The sequence below is a fragment of the Neophocaena asiaeorientalis genome, unplaced genomic scaffold (genome assembly GCF_003031525.2).
Source record: "Neophocaena asiaeorientalis asiaeorientalis breed wild unplaced genomic scaffold, Neophocaena_asiaeorientalis_V1.1 scaffold276, whole genome shotgun sequence".
Lineage (NCBI taxonomy): Eukaryota > Metazoa > Chordata > Mammalia > Artiodactyla > Phocoenidae > Neophocaena > Neophocaena asiaeorientalis.
In genome coordinates this window covers 516488-534174 of record NW_020173725.1, presented here as the reverse complement: position 1 = coordinate 534174, position 17687 = coordinate 516488, and the positions used below count along the sequence as shown (strand labels likewise).

Here is a 17687-nt window from a genome sequence, read left to right as displayed (position 1 = left end):
AGCGGCTGAGGCACTCTAGGTAGGCCACCTGGGCCACTTACATCTCATCAAACAGGGGATCCAGGGTCTTCCTCTTCACTGAGGTCTTCTTACGACTTGCCCACCTCCTTTCTGGCAACAAGTAGACACGGACGTAGGGATCAGCTCCACTGCTGGTGCAGGGCATCAGGTTTCTGATTTGGTTTCAAAGACATTAAAGAAAAAAGGCCTCTGGTTTTGAAATACTGAAAATACTCATTTAGAGAAAGCTGTACTATCCGTACAGCTTTAGATGGCCTTGAGGATAAAAATGCCCTGCAGTCTAGACCAAAAAAAGCAAAAGTCTGCAGAATTCAGAGGATATCAGGTGCATGGTTTTGTAAACATGCATTTTGTAAAGTTGGGTGTAGAGCCAAGTACCATTCCATCTAAAGGAAGTTGAAGATTCTCACTTGAGAAAATGTCCTGGCTCCAAACCACCCCAGACAATTTTGCAGTGGTTGTGCCTGAGCAAAGCCCTTGGCTCTGGAGCCCGTCAGCACCACTGAGGATCTGTTACAGCATGCACAGCATGCAGGCCTTCAGACCTCATTCCTTCCAAATGTCTACCTTGTCTGCCTTGGCGCTGCCTACCCCTGCCACTGCTCCAAGTGCCCCCACTCTGATTTTGGTCACCTGATGCTCTCAAAGAACCTTTCCTGGCCCTAGCATCCCTTTACCTGCAGCCGTTGATTAGCACGCTGAGACAGTGCTGCAGAGACACATAGCGCACCGTGAGCTGAATCTCACCCAGCCCCTGATGCCTGAGGTCCCCGTCTCTGTAAAGAAAGGCTTTGTCATTTCTCTTGCCATTACAAGTGCTGACCTCTCCCCGCACCCCCAAGAAGTATGTAAGTTAATAAAATAATTCTCGGTAAGGTTCCTTTTAGTTGGAAGTCAGTTCTTCGCAGCATTCATGTAAAATTATCCTATTTCACAGTAGGGAAAGCACGGCACAGTAGGAAGAACCCTGGAGCAGCATCTGCCTTTATACTGTGATTTCTTGTGGAACCTTGGGTGAGTTGTTCGACCTTTATGATAGTAAGTTCTATCTTGTAGGGTTATTGTGAAGATCAAATTAAATAACATGCTAAGCCCAGAGTCAACATTTAATAAATGGCAGCCACTGCTTATATAATTCCACATTCTAAGCTTTCCATATCCTCCCAGTATAAATAACTCTTAAGAATTCAGGGTATGCTTCTGCTGTAGGGAACCCTAACAACTGAAGTCCAACATCTATTTTGTAGTTGGTGTGTAGCTAGAGCCACATGAGACTTTTTGGCACGTGCACACGTGCTTTCTCTCCCCCCAGCCTGTGTTCTTTCTATCTCACCATGCTGCCTCTTATGAAGCCATTTTTGTGAAAAACCAGAACTTGCACAGAAAAGTAAGTTCATATCTACTTTTCCATCCAGGGAGGTATTTTTCATGCAGGTCATTTTAGAAAAGATTAAGCAGAGAGGTGCGTACTCAGTGTTGAGGCTGACATCTGTCAGGTCAAAGCAGGAAGAGGCCAGGGAGTTGAGCGAGGACATGCTGGGAGCCAGCCTCTTGGGCGGCTGTGCAAATAGGGAGGAAGGGCATTTCATGGGTCTGGGTGACTTGATGGGCCCTGGAGAGTGGGGGCCTGGGACAGCCAGGAAGATGGTAGACACACTCGTCTTCTCCCCCTTGGATGCACAGAACCCTCTGGCTCTGTCCTTGCCTTTGGGCTCTGGGCCCATCTCTTGAAGTGAGGGCTTGGTGGCAGCAATGGTGGCACTGGTGGTGGCTGTGGTACTTTTGGAGACTTGCTTGATATCAGAAGCAGGGTCTGGAGGGCATGGCAAATCTGCAGGGCCCTCTCCCCGCGGTTGGGCTCTGGAGCCCTGGTTGGTGGCGACCTTCTTAATGAGCAGAGGGCCTTTCTTTAGGGCTTCAGGTCCTGTGTATGGGCTTCCCAGCTCTCGTTCTTCCAAGCGCAGGAACTGTAAGCAGATGACAGGGTGGTTTATGGGCTGGGCACACCACTACCAGTCTCTCCCCCTCTGCTCTCACCTACCTCTGGGAAATGGTTCCTTCTCTTTCCTGGAAGGAACAGTTTTCTCAAAACTCAGTTCCTTTCTGACTCCCCAGTCCAATGGATTTTTTACCCCCAGACCATATCTTTTTACCCCTAGACCATATCTTCCTTAACCTCTCTGCCTCTGACTCACTCTGACCAGACCTTCTGTCTTTTCCCTTTCTCCTGCCTCACCAGTCTTCATGAAGACTCAGTTCTGATCCCCTTTTCTCTATCCACTGGTACTGGATGCTGGAGACCTGGCCAATTCTCACAGCATGCACTTCCCCTCGGTACAGAGGACTCCCTCACCTTAACCTTCATATAGATCACCAGCTGCCTTCTGGATATGGTCATTTCTAGCTGTCACCTTATTTACCATTGCTTTCCCCAAAATGTGTTTCCTATCCAGACACACCCCTGTGCTTGTAGCACCAAAGTTTCAAACCTCACCCATTGTGTCTCTCCTTCCCCTTTTCCCATCAGTCATTAAGACTCTTCCTAGGAACTTCCATTTCCAGCAATAAGGTGATCAAAATATTCTGAAAAACCTCCTGTTAGGAATGCCCAATAAAAATGAAACAAACATACTTCCAAATGCATAGCCAAACTCACAAGAAAGTAAGGAAAATCCCTAGGTTAAAAAAGAGAGAGAGAGAGAGAAAACTGAAAAATAAAGGTTAACTTTCCCAGGGTCATTTATCAACCATGGAATCCAAGGGGTTTGGAGAAGAGACCTAGGGTCAGAGTAGGACCCACGAAGGTGGGATATCTTTAGTGAAAAAGTAGTCTAGGATAAATAAACATTTCACCCACCAGCAAAGATTGACGACAAGAAATATATCTATCTATCTCAGCCTGTACTCTGGTTGGGGGAAATAAAGTCTTTCATGAGAATATGGCACCTTATAGCCTGTCTCCTATAAATTTTGGGTTCATATTTATACTACCGTGGGGTTTTGAAACCCAAAGTTTGACAATTAACATAAAAGTGGACTCAGGTGTGTAATGTTCCTGAGGTGCTTGGTTGCAGCCAGAGCAGAACTTCCTTGGAAGTGAACAACCTCAATCCAGGTCACAAAGGCAACACTGAACATATGTCTGCAACCCAAGTTACCAAATGTAGAAATGAGTCACCATGAAAAAGCATCAGCAGACACAACAGACATCAAAATTTATCTACCAAGATCTTCAGATAATAGAATTAACATACATTTTAAGTATTTTCAAATGATTAAAGATGGGATAGAATCATGAGAAGATAATAAAACACAACAAAGAAAAGACATTGTAGATTTGGAAAAGATAAAGTGAAAGATGAAGAATAGCCTTTGAAACAAAAACTGTGAACAGGTTAAACAGCAGATTAGGCATAGCCAAAGAAAGAATTAGTGGTCTGGAAGACAGGTCTGAGGAAATTAGAATGTAGCACCAAGAGATAAAGAGATGGAAAATATGAAGGTGAGATCAGGTTAAGCCATGGAGATGATGAGAAGGTCCAACATAATAGAAGGAATTGTAGAAGGAGGGATTAAAAGATGAGGAGAGGCAATAGTTGAAGAGAAAATGGCTGACAATATTCTGAAATTGATAAAAAATATGAATCCATCTCCTAGCTTCTTCCCAACACAGTGCAGATATTTAGTGCTGGGGCAGGCCACCCCCTGCCTCCCCTGGGGGAAAGGGGGAGAGGTTTACCCGAAGCACCAGCCTCATGGAGATAAGGCTGTCCAGGCCTGAGTGGTCCAGTTGGAAGCGCTGCTCGAGGGTAAGGTCTGCATAGGGGAGAATCTGGCACAGGGGGAACTCCAGCACTCCTAGAGCACATTCTCGGTCATCATCAAGCACCTGGGCAGTGGGCCAGTCACAAAACAAGAGGATAATGAAGTCCTACCCTCACCAGACTACTCTCTGGGCTCCCGCCAAGACTGAGTTCACTTCAGTAAGGATGTTCTGTGTTTCTTTTGGCCTCTGGTCCTTTCCTGAAAACTGGAAATGGGACCAGGCATGGTCCCTGCCTTCAGTCAGGGCAAGAGAGTGACTCAGGGTAGAGGCAACCATGATCTGTATGAGGCAAGTCTGTCAAATGCCTGGGACCATCAGGGCTTTAGGGACTGATGAGCTGTGCTGCTCTATGATGGGACTTCCAGACAGGTCTGAGGGTCCCCAAAGACCCCAGTTCTACTACTTGTTGGTCATGAGATCTTGGACAAGTCATCGTTTGAGCCTCTGTTTGCTCAGGTGTAAAGAAGATCTCTCTCGCCCACAGATCTTTTTTTAAAGAAGTACATCATCATTAATGTCCTGAGTAGATTCCAACCCAGGCCACGCTGGGTGCTAGGTAATAACTGGAGAGACTGGCAGGGAGCACCAAGGGACTTGAGGGTTTGTCCTTCCACAACCTCCTACCCAATGACCTTGGTCACCAGGCTCACGAAGATGTGGGCCCTTAGTATCCTCTCCTGACTTTACTGCCAGGGGAGCCTGCTCAAGCCCCCTACCCCTCCTAGCTTAGACGCCTCTTAGCTGTGTTCCAAGAGCCCAACTTTAAGCAAACCTTCAGATGCAGCTGTTCAGTGGCCACGTTGCGCACAAAGAAGGAGAACACCTGGCTCCACACAGGGTCCTTGCTGTGGCGACAGGTCTGGGGACAGGAGAGGGAGAGATCACTGAAGGGTCAAGTTGGGCAGAGCAGGATACCAGCACCCTCTGCTCTCATTCTGGCCCCCTGGTGCCATTGGGAGCCTTCTCTGTGTCCGCCCAGGTATGGCACAAGCTACGGCTCGTGGGAGGCACTAGTGCAGGGCAGTCAGACTCAAAGGCAAGGAGAGTTTGCCAGGAAATCTCACAGGGGCTGAAATCCTACCAGCATTAGAGCTCACTTCCAGGGGGACTTTTGCTGCTGGGGGTGGGGGAAAGGACATAGGCGTAGAGCCATGCCTAAGCTTGAACGCTTGTTCTTCTGCTTTCTAGCCCTTAGGCGAGTCACTGATCTCTGGCCTCCAGATTCTTGAGCTGTGAAACTATCTTGTGAGGTTATTTTGAAGACAGAGTAATATAAAGTGCCTATCGTGTGCCAGCACCTACTAGGCATTCAGTGTAAGCGAATTCCCTTTTGCTTCTCTCCCGGAAGTGTTGGGGTACCCGCCCATTTCCTTAGTCCTCGGCTGCACGCCGAGCTGTCTTACCTTGCTCAGGTGTGTCTTCTTGCCTACAGATAGCTTGACATAGGAAGAAGGGTCTCTGCTGACTTTATTCTGTGAGGGGACAAATCCACAAAATGGAGGTGGCACCCCCGGTGCCAACTTGAGGCCCTGCCTCTCAACCCCCAGGAGCATCGGTGGGACCTGAGGCCACCCAACCACTTCCCTTTGAGAGAAGGCTCCCCTGGTGCTCCCAGGAGCCCCGGGCTGCCATCACTGTGCCAGCACCTAGACGGGGTTGACCCCAGGGGAAGCTTCCAAGTTAAAGATGGGAGGCCTGGCTGGGCACAGGCCCTTGTTCCCTAGAGCTGTGGAGACAGGGTGCAGTTGAGTTCTGGTTCCCCCTTAGCTGTGTGGCACAAGCACTTAGCTTTCCGGGTCCTATTTTTAAAATGGCAATAAAATGGATGCACGGCCACCATGGGACTCAGGCATAGCAGATGTGGGGATGAGCTGCCAAGCCCGGTGCCTGGCTCACTGCAGGCTCAGTGAACGGTGGCACTCATTGGCCCTGGGCTGTGTGTGCATGGCACCGCCCAGCAGACGCGGGGCTGTGGTTACTCTGGGGAAAAGGAGCTGTGTGACTCGCTTTCACACCCACACTTACCCTGGCACATTTGGAGAGCTTTTTGGCTTGATATTCACCATTTAGGTAGTCAAAGGGGTTTCTCTGCAGCACGAGAAGAACAGGGTGGATGAGCAACACGTGGACATTTGAACGTGATGGGCACAAGGCAGGGTGTGTGTGTCACCACTCACCGGCAGGTTGCAGGCGCTCTCCAAGAAGACCACGAGAATGGCAGTGGAAAAACTACCATGGTCCTACAAGCAGACACAAACCCTCACTAGGTGCCGCCGGCATCAGGAGACACAGACTGGTTTAGGAGAAGCCTCTTCATGCCTGAAGAGCCAGCCCTTGCCCTCCAGACTGGCCATACCTTCCCTCACAACCTAGCTCTTTGCTGAGGCTGAAAATACAACTGCAGCACGACAGACTCAAGTCAGAACCAGTGGCCTTCCCTATGAACCGGGCTGGTGGGCACTAACAGAGCTTTTAAGGATCCCATCCGCCCTTTGTGGAGATGAGGGCTGAGGGACATGCTCCCCAGAAGGTGGCGCTGGCTGGAGGACTCTGTGGGCAAGATCTGTGGCTTCAGCTCTCTAGCTCCCTCCCTGCCTTGCAGGGGGAGGGGGAGGGGGAGGAGGGCTTGGGGAAAGGGCCAGTGGGACGCTACTGACTCTCTCCAGGCAGCTCAGTTCTGGGACCCAGTAGGGCCCTAATAGGGGCTTCAGGGAAGAGGTGAACCAGCCCAGACAGGGTAGGCTCTAGACTAGGAGAGGTGGTTATGGAAGGACAGAAGTACTACACTTTGGGATGGAAATGATGCTGTCCACAAGGAGGGGTTTGCAGGCACCAACTCTACCTCATCCACCACTCTGTTGGTCATGACGTCCCCGAGGCATATCTGCAGGCTGGAATACACAGGGAGTGGAAAGTCAGCTCAGCCCAGAGGCAGCAACAAGCAGCGGGCATGGAGGCCCACTCTGAAATCTATTTTGAAATATCCGAGTGGGACTCTCAAGACGGAGGACCTTATTCATCCCAAGAATGAACGGGAGACCACTTTGAGCTCAAGCAAAGGAAGGACTGTCTAACCATCGGGGCTGCTCCCACTGGGCATGCTGCCCGGGCAGGCAGGCGGCTCTGATCCCAGAGGGGAACAAGCAGACACTGCTGGACACACTGGCTCTGGATTGCTCAATGAGGGTGCTGTTGGTATTTGGGCTGGGATGAGTCTTCACTGTGCAGAACTGCCCACGCATTGCAGGAATTTAGCCTCTGTGTCGTGTGTCCTCTAAATGCCAGTGGCACCACCTCCCGCAGTCACTGTAGTAACCAGAAATGCCCCTCCCTTTCCAAAACTGGCCCAGATGCCCTCCAGGGGCTACGTATAGTTGGCATGTGTGTGAGAGGCGGTACACGTTCATGGCGTGCCTTCCGCCTCGCCCGACCCAAGCCCAACTGGAGCGTCCTGAGAGCCAGAGGGGAAATTAATTCCATGTAACTGTTTGTTAGAAATGTGCCTGAGCTCAAAACACACTTGAAATCAGTTACCTAAACCACAAACCACACGACACACTTCTAACCTGCAACATTACAAAAATCACAACTCCTTTCATTAAGATGAGAAATTAAAAATGATAAGTAACGTGGTGGTGAGCTATTTCTCAGGTGGTCAGATTGTTCCCCTCCCATTTTGTTTTGTTTCTATTTTTTTAAATCACCTGTTCACAGAAACAAGCTAAAAATTTTAGGAGTAAGAAGATGTGGGTAAAATTCTCTTTTCTGCTGCCTCCTAACCCCAGCCTCTGAGATGGAGCAGTGGTGTAGCGTCCACACGAGCACATGCGAACACACGTACATGTCCATCCTCCCTGGAAAGATGTATCAACTGCTCAGGTCACTCCCAACTGCTTCCCCTACTTCCCTAGACAGAAATGAATATCCTCGAGGTTAACATACGTAGATCCTACTCATCATTTTTAAAAGCTGCGGGATATTCTGTAGTTTGGCAGTGACACATTTGTTGAAACATTCAGGCAATGTCCTCTGACTCTGGACAATCACGTTTCCAGCTTCTTTGGTTTGTCACCACAGAGAAACATTTCAGGTATAATGCTTTTATAGGAGATTCCTGGAATTGGGGTGGCTGGACCAAAACACATGTAAATTTAGAGTTTTGATAGCCAGCCCCACGCCGGTCATTTCAATCCTCTCTCAGCCCTGAGGCTCTGTGTTCCTCTGAACTGGAAGGAGAGAGAGGTGACTTGACCTGCAGGCCACAACGGCTGATGCAGCAAACCTCAAGCACGACCCCACGGGAGCCAAGTGCCAGCTCAGAGTGAGCAGATGGTTCCTGGGTACCGGGGGCCTGGCCATCCGTGCCAGCCTTGGCCCTGCCCACTGCTCCAAACGGGGACTCTGGGTGCATTACGAGGAGCACAGAAAGCAGAGCCCACGGTACACAAACGTCGGGGCCCTCCATGTACCCCCAGAGGGCTGGCGCTCAGGGCTGGGCACTCGGGAGGCATCTGGGGGGAGGTTTGTGGCAGCGGTGCGGAACGATGGGACTGGTTGCCTGGTACAGTCACCACGTCAGAGTGCAGCGAGGGCGGTGGAAGCAGGGGTACCTGTGCCTCAAGCCCTAGAGCCCTGAGGCCCCAGGCCCAGCATGGCCTTCCTCCTCACCTGCCCAAGAAGTCATCCTTGTCAGGGTCCTCATCGTACAGGTCCACCACCAGGTCCTGCCCAGGGACTTCATGCACTATGAACTGGAAGGAAAGAGAGGTGACTTGACCTGCAGGCCACACAGCTGATGAAGCAGACCTCAAGCACGACCCCCGGGGAGCCAAGTTCCAGCTCTGCCACCTGCCAGCTCGGAGCCCCGGGCAGGTCCTGCCCTTCTCAGTGCCTGGAGAACCCCACCTGTAAGAGGGGAGTGATGCCCTCTCCTGCGGGGTGCGGAGGATTAGCGGCAGCTTGTGCAAGCCTGTGGGCAGGGTGGGTGCTCGGGATGCTGGCTGCTGTGTTTTCTGCCCGGGGCTTGCCGCTTCCAAACTGCAACGCTCAAACAGGCTGTGGGCCTGCCCTTCACACGATAAGGATTGTGGCTGAACTTAAGGCAGAACTTCAGGCTCCCAGGGTCTGGCTCTGGGAGGGAAGGCTGAGAGGACTGGGGCAGAACTGCCCCTGATGTTCTTTGATTTGATCTGAAAACTTCCAACAAAGTCGGCTCTGGTTGGGAAGGGACGTAGGAATCTGTCAATAGGCTGGCCCTCCATCAGGGGCCAGAGCAGCCCATCTCTGCAAGCCTGTTCCCGAGGGCCACGCCTGTGGCCCAGTGTTGCCCGTGGGTGTGTGAGGACCGTGAAGGTAGGGCCCTCCCTTGTTTGAGACAGAACCACCCAGAGTGGAGCCCTGGAGGGCATGGAGAGCAGCTGGGAGCCGCTAAGGAGACTCTCACCTCAAACACCTCGTTCCAGGTGGGGTTCAGGTTCTTATAGATGGTCCTGCTCCGGAAATGCTGCAGGCCGATGCTCACCTTGGCGTAGGGGTCTGACTTGCCTCGGAGTCCTAGGAAGTTGTCCTTCTGGGCCAGCTTTTCTCCCTCCAGCAAGTGGGCTCTGATCACTCCCTGGAAAAATGCCCCAGCCCGGGCCTCACAGCTGTTTCTAGGGCCCTCAAAGCCCCCGACATCAGAGCCCAAGCCATCAGCTATCACCCCAGCCCTGCCTTACCCTCCTCATGTCTGGACAGGGAGACAGAAGCCAGAGACGACAGCCTCTTGGCCAGGGCCACGCAGCAAGAGACGGCAAGGCCCAGGGCTCTGTCCACTGCACCACGATGCCCGGCCACGTTCCCGGCCCTCCCGCCTCTCCGTGCCTCCAGCCTGCCCCGTGAAGGGCCCATTCCACCGTGGCCACGTCCTCGTCCTGTGCCAACTGCCACGCCACCTGAGCGGCTTTCCTCCTGCGTTCCAGCCCCTCTCTAGCTTACACGTAGACTGAGGCCCGGTGTCATTTCTTCCCACTACCCAGGTGTACACACCCCTGTGGCCGCTGCCTGCTGCGGCAGTTGGTCCCTGGGCTCGTAAAGGCCCCAGCACTGAGTCACCCCACTCCCCACACCCTAGGCTATGTCTCAAGTCAGAACAGAGAACAAGAACCAGGAAAAACACAGTTCAGGGGGCCAGTAGGCCTCTGGCCTAGAACTATTTCTTTTAAATATCAGTAAATACATATGCATTTGCCCTTTGACCCAGCAATCCCACGTCTAGAAATCTATCCTAAAGACATACTGGCAAACATGAAAAGATATGGACAAGGCTCTTCATGACAGCATAATTGGAAATAACAGAAGACCAGACACAGCTCAGCCATCCATCAGTAGAGAACTGGTTGAATAGATGCGGTACATTCACGTGGTGGAGTACCACGTACCACACTGTCATGGGGTGACCCTCATGACACATGCATGATAACAGCAAGGTGAGGAGAGCTGTGGCCTCCTGCCGTCCATCCAAGAAAGGGGGACTATGCGTGTAATCAGATGCATACCCACAGCCGTCATACGTGTATGTGCTCATATTAGAAAACAAATAATGAAAAATACCGGAGGAGGAGGGACTAGGTGGTAGAAGCTAGACTCCTTAAAGTACAATTTGTTTTTCACACTGGCCTTTAGAAGTGTGCAAATATTTTACATGATTGTAAAAGAAAGTTAAGGTAAAAATTAAACTCTAGAAACAGAAAATGGAAGGAAATCAATGTAAATATTCATGGCCAGTTGTCACAGACACACAGAGAGGAAGTATTCCAAGTGAGTTTAAATTGTAGCCACTTGACAGTACATCTCTAGTGGGATATGCCCTAAGGACAGAATGTCTGCAGTAGCTATGATGTAGGTGACGGTGCTGTAGTGAGACTGAGACTGCTAAACGCACAGTGTGGGGTAAGGGCCATGCGTCACCCCTGTGTGGCCTGATGCCTCACACCTGGCTCTGATGGTAAAAATAGGCACTTTCCCCTCTCCTGAGGCCCTGACTCCCAGCCCCATGGCCAGGGCACCTTCTGCAGGGAGGCCATGTGGCTGTCCTCCTGAGGACAGCGCTGAGGGCTGGCCCCCTCCTCAGGGGCCTCCTGAGCTCCCAGGACGGGCAGGGGCAGTGGGGCTGAGCACCCAAGGAAGCCCCACGTCCTGGCTCCTTCCCGGAAGACGTAAGCATTCTTCCTGCCACCAAAGGATGGAATGGGAGCCTCCTGTCCCTGGAGGGAGAATGGGAGGCTCCTGGAGTTTCCCGGGAGCGAGTGTGACCGCCCGCAGTCCCCAACACAGGCCGCATGGGGGGACCAGGATCCAGGAAGGAATGCTCCCTGGGCTTTTTCCCTCCCAAGATGGGTGACTTTGGGCAAGTCATTCAACCTTCCTGAGACTCAGTCTTTGCTCCATAAAATAGGATGCCAGGCCCTCATAGGGCGGAAGTGAGCATCGCCATCTGAGGGTGCATCTCCCTGGCCCATCTGTCCCTCAGCTCTGGGCCCAGTGCTCTGCGGCCCGTGCGGGTACTCACGCAGGGCAGAGGGAAGCGCAGGTTGGTCAGGTCCAGCCCCTTCTTCACGGGCACAGTCACACGGTTGGGCAGCACCAGGTGGGCAGCGATGAGGTCCTCCAGCATGCTGTCTGACACCTCACTGGGGACAGTGGGCACGCAGAGCTGTGGAGGGTGGCACCACCTCCCCCAGGCCGCCTGCCTGTCCGCCCATCCCTGGAGCTGGAACCAGGAGCAGAGCTTGGGGCCAGGTGGGCCCATCTCGGGACAGAGCAGCCCTGACCCCAGCCTGCCTGGATGGGGGGGTCAGGGGGAGGATGTAGGGTGTACATTTTGACCGCCCCTGAGCCCCCCCACCCCAATCCTGCTTTGTTCTCTGAGGCATCACAGCATGGTAGCCAAGAACGAGGACATGGATCCTGGGTTAGGATCTTGGCTCTGTCACCCACAAGCTGTGTGACCTTGGAAAGTTGCTGATCTCGCCACACCTTAGTTTCCTCATCTCTAAAGTGGGGATAATTATGCCTACTTCCTGGGGTTGTCATGAGGATGAGTTAATACGTGTGAAGTGCTGAGAACAGTGCTTAGTGCCCAGTAAATGCCAGGTACGTGTTCACTGTTGTAGCCCTTCTACTCTCTGACATCACCTTGAAATCCTCCTTCTTTATTGCCTGACTCTATCTCGCCAGTAGAGGGAGACAGGGGCAGTGGGCCGGCACGCAGTAGGTGCTCAGGAAATATCTTCTAAGTGAAAGAATGCATGACTGGATTCTCTGCGCCCAGGGGGTGAAGATCAGTGGGAATGTCCCCAGTGAGGGAGTGAGTGGTCCTCCCTGCAGGTGGGGACAGCTGCTGGGCCTGGCGAGCCAGCCAGGGGTTACCCTGGATGGTCCACTGTCCCTCCCGCCTGGGAGGTGTGTCCACACGGGGCTGGAGCCCTTCTCTGCTCCCCTCACGGGCCTGAGACTCTGAGCGCAGCACCACACCGGCCCCAGGAAGGTGGGTTGCCCAGACCAGCTCCTCCTCACTGGCCTCTGCTGTGAGAGCTGCCCCCTCCCATGCCAGTGTCTGTGTCTGGGCGGGAGCCACTTGGGCTTCTCACACACACTTGGGTCGGGGAGGGAGTGGATGTGGACAAGGAGGACACTCGTGTGTATCCACACCCACTGTGCCAGCACCGCACATACCTGACTGTTCTCCCAGGGGCCTCAAGACAGAGGAACCAGGCTCCCTATTTACTGAGGAAGAGCCCAGAGAAGTGAAGTCACTTGTCCAAAGGCACACAGTGGCTGAGGCGGGGCCAGGAGGCTGGTCTGGCTGGCCTGGTTCCAGAACCTGCACTCGCCCCTCATTAGCCCACGGGGCCTCCTCTAGGACATCTCACCTGATGGTGTCACTCCAAACACATCAATGCTATCCCCCTGGAGGAGGCAGCTGCCCACCCCTCTCCTCGTGCAGAGAGGGAGAGGGAGGGCACAGCCACGGTGTGGTTCCCATCACTGGCTGCACGGCCCGGAGGGCCCCACCTCGGGCCTGCCTGGCGGTTCACACAGGCACTTACCTGATTCCTGGTGCATCCAGCAGGTTGGTCAGGCCTGTCCAGTTGATCTGCAGGTGCTGCAGGGGCAGAGGGAGGCCATTAGGCTGGAAGGAACCAGAAGCCCAGGCTGAGAACCCTCTGCCAAGGGCCCTGCCCCCGCCCCCGCCCCCATGGAGAATTCAGCCGACTGGGGGGCGGTGCCCTCTGCGGGGGGCAAGGCGGGTGAGGGCGCCTCCCAGTCCTGCTCAGGACCAGGGCTGTCAGGAGGGCTGCTTCTGCCGGGACCACAGGAGCGGCCCGAGGGCACGGCCACAGGCCAGCCTGGCATCCGAGGGCTCTGAGTTACAGCCTCCTCGCTGTGACCTCAGCCACTTCTCCAGGCTGTTTCCTGGGCTCGGGGAGAGCAGAGTCAAGCACCTCAGGCCACCTTAGGCAGCACATGAGATGGGGGGTCCAGGTGGGCTTCGGCAGCGTTCTTGGGCTCAAACCCAGTACCTGGGCCCAGTGGGCGAGCGCCGGCCCACAGGGAGCGGCAAGCCCGCCTCGTCCTGGGGACTCACCGGCTTTTGAAGGAAGAACATGGTCACAGCTCCCACGAAGGGCTTGTCCACCAGGAGAGGCTCCAGGATGACCCGCAGCGTGCCCTGCAGCTGGATGGCACAGAGGGCCGGGAGGGACCTCAGCCAGCCTTCCTCCAGTACCTGCTCTGCTCCTTCATGCCCAAGCCATCCCCAGATGTCAGGGCCACCTGCCATCACAGCAGGGACCACACTCGGGGAAAAGAAGCCAGCGTGCAGCTTCCACCCCTTTGCCGGTTTCCAAGGGCCACAAGCTGGCCCCCACTGCCCCCCACTGCCTTGCTGCCTGGGGGCTGCAGCCCTGACCATGGCCGGGACCCAGGAGTTCTTTCCAGCTCCAGCTCAGCTCCTCTACTCCTACCATAAAATAGCTCTATCTCCTCCTTCCACCTCAGCTTCTCAGCATCAGCTCTGCACCGTTTAATAAAGAGAGCCTCTCACTTTCCAGGGCAGTCGAAGCCTCTCTGGCAGGGGGGTTTGATGAACAGAGGCAGGTGTGGGGCTGTCCTGAGCGGCAGGGTGGTGAAACCCAGCCACCACTTCCTGGCCCTATGATCTCGGACCTGGAGTCCCTTGATTGGTACTAGCCTCTGTGCTTGGTGTCAACACCCCCGCTGCAGCCTCCTCCAGCATAAGCCCGCTTCCCCTGCCTTGACCCACAACCTGGAGGCAGTCACGCCAGGCTCCACCCACCTGGATCCCGTTCACACCAGCCTGTAGCTTCTGCAGCTCCACGCTGATCTCACAGTCCCCGATGTAGCTGAAAGTGGGGAGGGAGAAGGAAGGTAGAGAGGAGGGGCAGGTCCACAACTCAGGAGAGGTTGGGACACTTGCCCAGTGCAGCCCAGCCCAAGCCCAGATGGCCAAGCCCGAGCCCTGCATCACCTGGATGTGGACTCCCTGACAGCCTCGGCTATTCTCAGCTCTGCGCAGACACTGCCAGCCCCCGGGGTCCCCGCACCCAGGGGTCCCACATGCATCCCCCCCTCTGCCCACGAGGGCAGAGACCTCTGGGCACCACTTCGCCCCATGACACCCCACAGATGCGAAGGAGGGGGTCTGGGTGCACACACTGCTATGCCTCTGCCCCATCTCTACCCAGGCCTCTTCCCCAGAGACACAGAGCAGCCCCGCAGCCTCCATCCACCATTCATGCAGGCTGCTGCTGGAGGTGGTGAGGTGGGCACCGTAACGAGTTCTCAGAAGCCTGAGTTCAGCTGGCAACGCCTGCCATGCGATGGGCACAGGAAGCCCAGAATGGGTGCCCTTGAAAGTAGAGAGCAGAGACTCCATCAAAAGACTGAAGGAGATGCAGAGAGACAGGGTGGCCATCAAATATCTGCATGGCACAGGCAGAGGAGCCAGATGTCACAGAAATGCTGAGTGTCCCCTGGAAGGGCAGGAGGACCCCAGGGGCTCCCTGAGATGACTGGAAAGCTGGGTGCGTGGGCTAGGTGACATTGACGTGCCCCAACTATTCACACAGGATCTTGTGGCAGAGCCTTGGGGCCGGGAGGGCCCAATTGCCATTACCATCTCAACACACTTGAGACCAGCCCCCATACAGTGATGGGTGTTCTGGAATTGCCTCCTGTCTTCCCAACGTGTTCTCAGCGCCAGCCTCTGGGCTAAGGACAGGAAATACAGGGGCACTGGAAGTGAATGGCAACCTTCCGGAACCTCTGGAGTTTATCCTTGGTCCTTTAAGCACAGTTCAAATCCCACCACCTCCAGGAAGACTTCCTGGATTGAATCTCCATTCTCTCTAACTCAAGCCTATTAACAAACCTCATTCAAAAGGGATGCCCCTGCCCGACACACTGAACAAGTCACTTGTGTGTCTTTGCATCCTTTAGTTTTTCTGAGGTACCACAGAGCCCAGTTCTCCTGCTGGCCTTTCACAGCCTGTGCTCGGAGCTCCCTGGGTTGCACCACAAGTCCCCACATTTTCTCGTCACACTTGCTTTCTCTTGCTGCATCCACTCTGAGACAGCTGGTCTGACCCTCCAGGTGACCTGGCCTCCAAGAAAGCTCTGTTGCCCAGGCCTTGGTACCCAAAACACGCCTGGTGCCTGGTCTATGGGAGAAGCCAGGCCTGGGCTGAGGGCTCAGACAGTAGTGGCTCCCCTGGGGCCATCCGTTCTCTTGCCACTCCTCCCCGTCCCAGCAGGGACCTTGTGCTCCAGCCCAGGGGGATGAAGGGGCATATGGGCTGTGAGGGGCTTTCACACCCCAAATGAGTGTTTCCCTACGACTCCATCTTCAACCTGGCTGTTCCTACAGTGTTCCCCCGCCCTCCACGCCTGGCCCCAGGGGCACGAGGGCTCACCAGATCTGCAGGTCCAGGACCACCTGTCTCCGGTTGCACTTGTTAGTGTGCATCTTGATGCCGTTGATCCTGGGGCACTGGAAGAGATGCCAGAGGACTGGGTCAGCAGGGGTCTTGCAGGCAGGGGGCAGGGGGCGGGGTGCTGCTGGCTCCCTGCCCAGAGCTGGCCTTTGTCCACAACAACCAGCGTGACCACTGCACTCCCGGGATGAGGCATGAAAGCAGAAATCCACCCTGCAGTCCCTGCCCATCCTTGGCACCCTGATACCTCCCTCTCCAAACAAACAAAAATTTTTCATAATAAAATGTTGGAGAAAAAAATTCAATCGACCACACTAGAGGAAAGATTCTATTATCCTTCTATTCTCTCCATGGAAAGTGATGCTTACAAATGCACTGTCACATGCAAAGGTTATCAAAGAGTATGGAGCCAAAAATGCAGGAACAAAAGTATTACAGGGATATCTTGAACAGTTCATTTACATGATTATGTAACTTTTCCCAGCGTTTGTGATATGTGTGATATGTCAGCTTTTGTAAAAGTACAACTTGTTGTGATTTATTTTCTCATACGTTCTCATATTTATTCAACATTCATTTTTGTCCTGGTTTTACACTTTAAGTTTAAAATTCTTTTTCTTTGCCCTGGCCGCCTCCTCCCCGAGCCGTGTGGATGAAAGGCTCTTGGTGCTGCAGCCAGGAGTCAGTGCTATGCCTCTGAGGTGGGAGAACCAACTTCAGGACACTGGTCCACAAGAGACCTCCCAGCTCCACGTAATATCAAATGGTGAAAATCTCCCAGAGATCTCCATCTCAACACCAGCACCCAGCTTCACTCAACGACCAGCAAGATACAGTGCTGGACACCCTATGCCAAACAACTAGCAAGACAGGAACACAACCCCACCCATTAGCAGAGAGGCTGCCTAAAATCATAATAAGTCCACAGACACCCCAAAACACACCACCAGACTTAGAGGGTTGGGATAAGGCGGGTGGGAGGGAGGGAGACGCAAGAGGGAAGAGATATGGGAACATATGTATATGTATAACTGATTCACTTTGTTATAAAGCAGAAACTAACACACCATTGTAAAGCAATTATACTCCAATAAAGATATAAAAAAAATTCTTTTTCTTTAAGAGGGCCCACAGAATTGTAGCAGCTTTAGGCCACACAGCACCTGGCTTGATATAGAAGACCCAGAAAAACCAGCAGAAGCCTCGGCAGGAGGAAGGGGCCTGTCCCCGCCCTGCCCCAGCCTGAAGTCTGCTCCTGGGCTGGGGGCTGGTTTGCAGGCACCTGTGGAAGCTCAGCCAGCCCCAAGGCCCCCATCTGCAGAGACCAGCCCTGGAGAAGGCTGGCTACCTGGAGGCCCCGCCACAGAGAGGAGGGATTACCACTGTGAGCGTTTCCTCTGTGCCAGGCAGGGCGGCCCTGGCTCAGGGCTCACAGTGAGCGTGGGGCATCAGGCTGGTCAAGTGCCCCACGTGGTGCACTGCTCACCCACCCACGCAGGGTGGCCCTGACGCCAGGCCTGTTAGTCATACTTCACAAGCACCCTTAGAAGTGATTCCTTTCTTTTTACAGATGAGGAAACTGGAGCTCAGAGAGGTTAAGTCACTGGCACAAGGTCATCACAGCAGTGAGCAGAGTTGGGCATGGACGTGGGAATCAGAGGAAGCAGGAAACACTCATGGGCGTGAAGGGAGTGAGTGTAGTGAGCGCACTGAGCCTGGCCAAGCCCAGGAAGGTCAGGTGAGGAAGGCCTCTGTGATGCCCCCGCCTTCCCCTGCAGTGGAGAGGAGAGGGATGGGAGAGCTAAGAGGGGTGGGAGGAGCCAGGACACGAAGGGCTTTGAATG

General features: G+C 53.9%; 1 protein-coding gene across 1 annotated transcript in view; it reads right to left on the bottom strand.

The window, feature by feature from the left end:
- The window catches only part of ESYT3 (extended synaptotagmin 3), a 51013-nt gene that overhangs the window by 8536 nt on the left and 24790 nt on the right, over window positions 1–17687 (bottom strand). The window contains exons 4-19 of the mRNA XM_024750726.1: window positions 15823–15899; window positions 14187–14253; window positions 13476–13565; window positions 12937–12992; window positions 11397–11517; window positions 9291–9461; window positions 8516–8598; window positions 6633–6738; window positions 6025–6087; window positions 5873–5935; window positions 5251–5319; window positions 4620–4706; window positions 3761–3910; window positions 1492–1988; window positions 699–797; window positions 42–173 (exon numbers count right to left, since the gene is read on the bottom strand). Of these exons, the coding sequence (XP_024606494.1) occupies window positions 42–173; window positions 699–797; window positions 1492–1988; window positions 3761–3910; window positions 4620–4706; window positions 5251–5319; window positions 5873–5935; window positions 6025–6087; window positions 6633–6738; window positions 8516–8598; window positions 9291–9461; window positions 11397–11517; window positions 12937–12992; window positions 13476–13565; window positions 14187–14253; window positions 15823–15899 (1931 nt within the window). The remainder of the gene's footprint in view (window positions 1–41; window positions 174–698; window positions 798–1491; window positions 1989–3760; window positions 3911–4619; window positions 4707–5250; window positions 5320–5872; window positions 5936–6024; window positions 6088–6632; window positions 6739–8515; window positions 8599–9290; window positions 9462–11396; window positions 11518–12936; window positions 12993–13475; window positions 13566–14186; window positions 14254–15822; window positions 15900–17687) is intronic.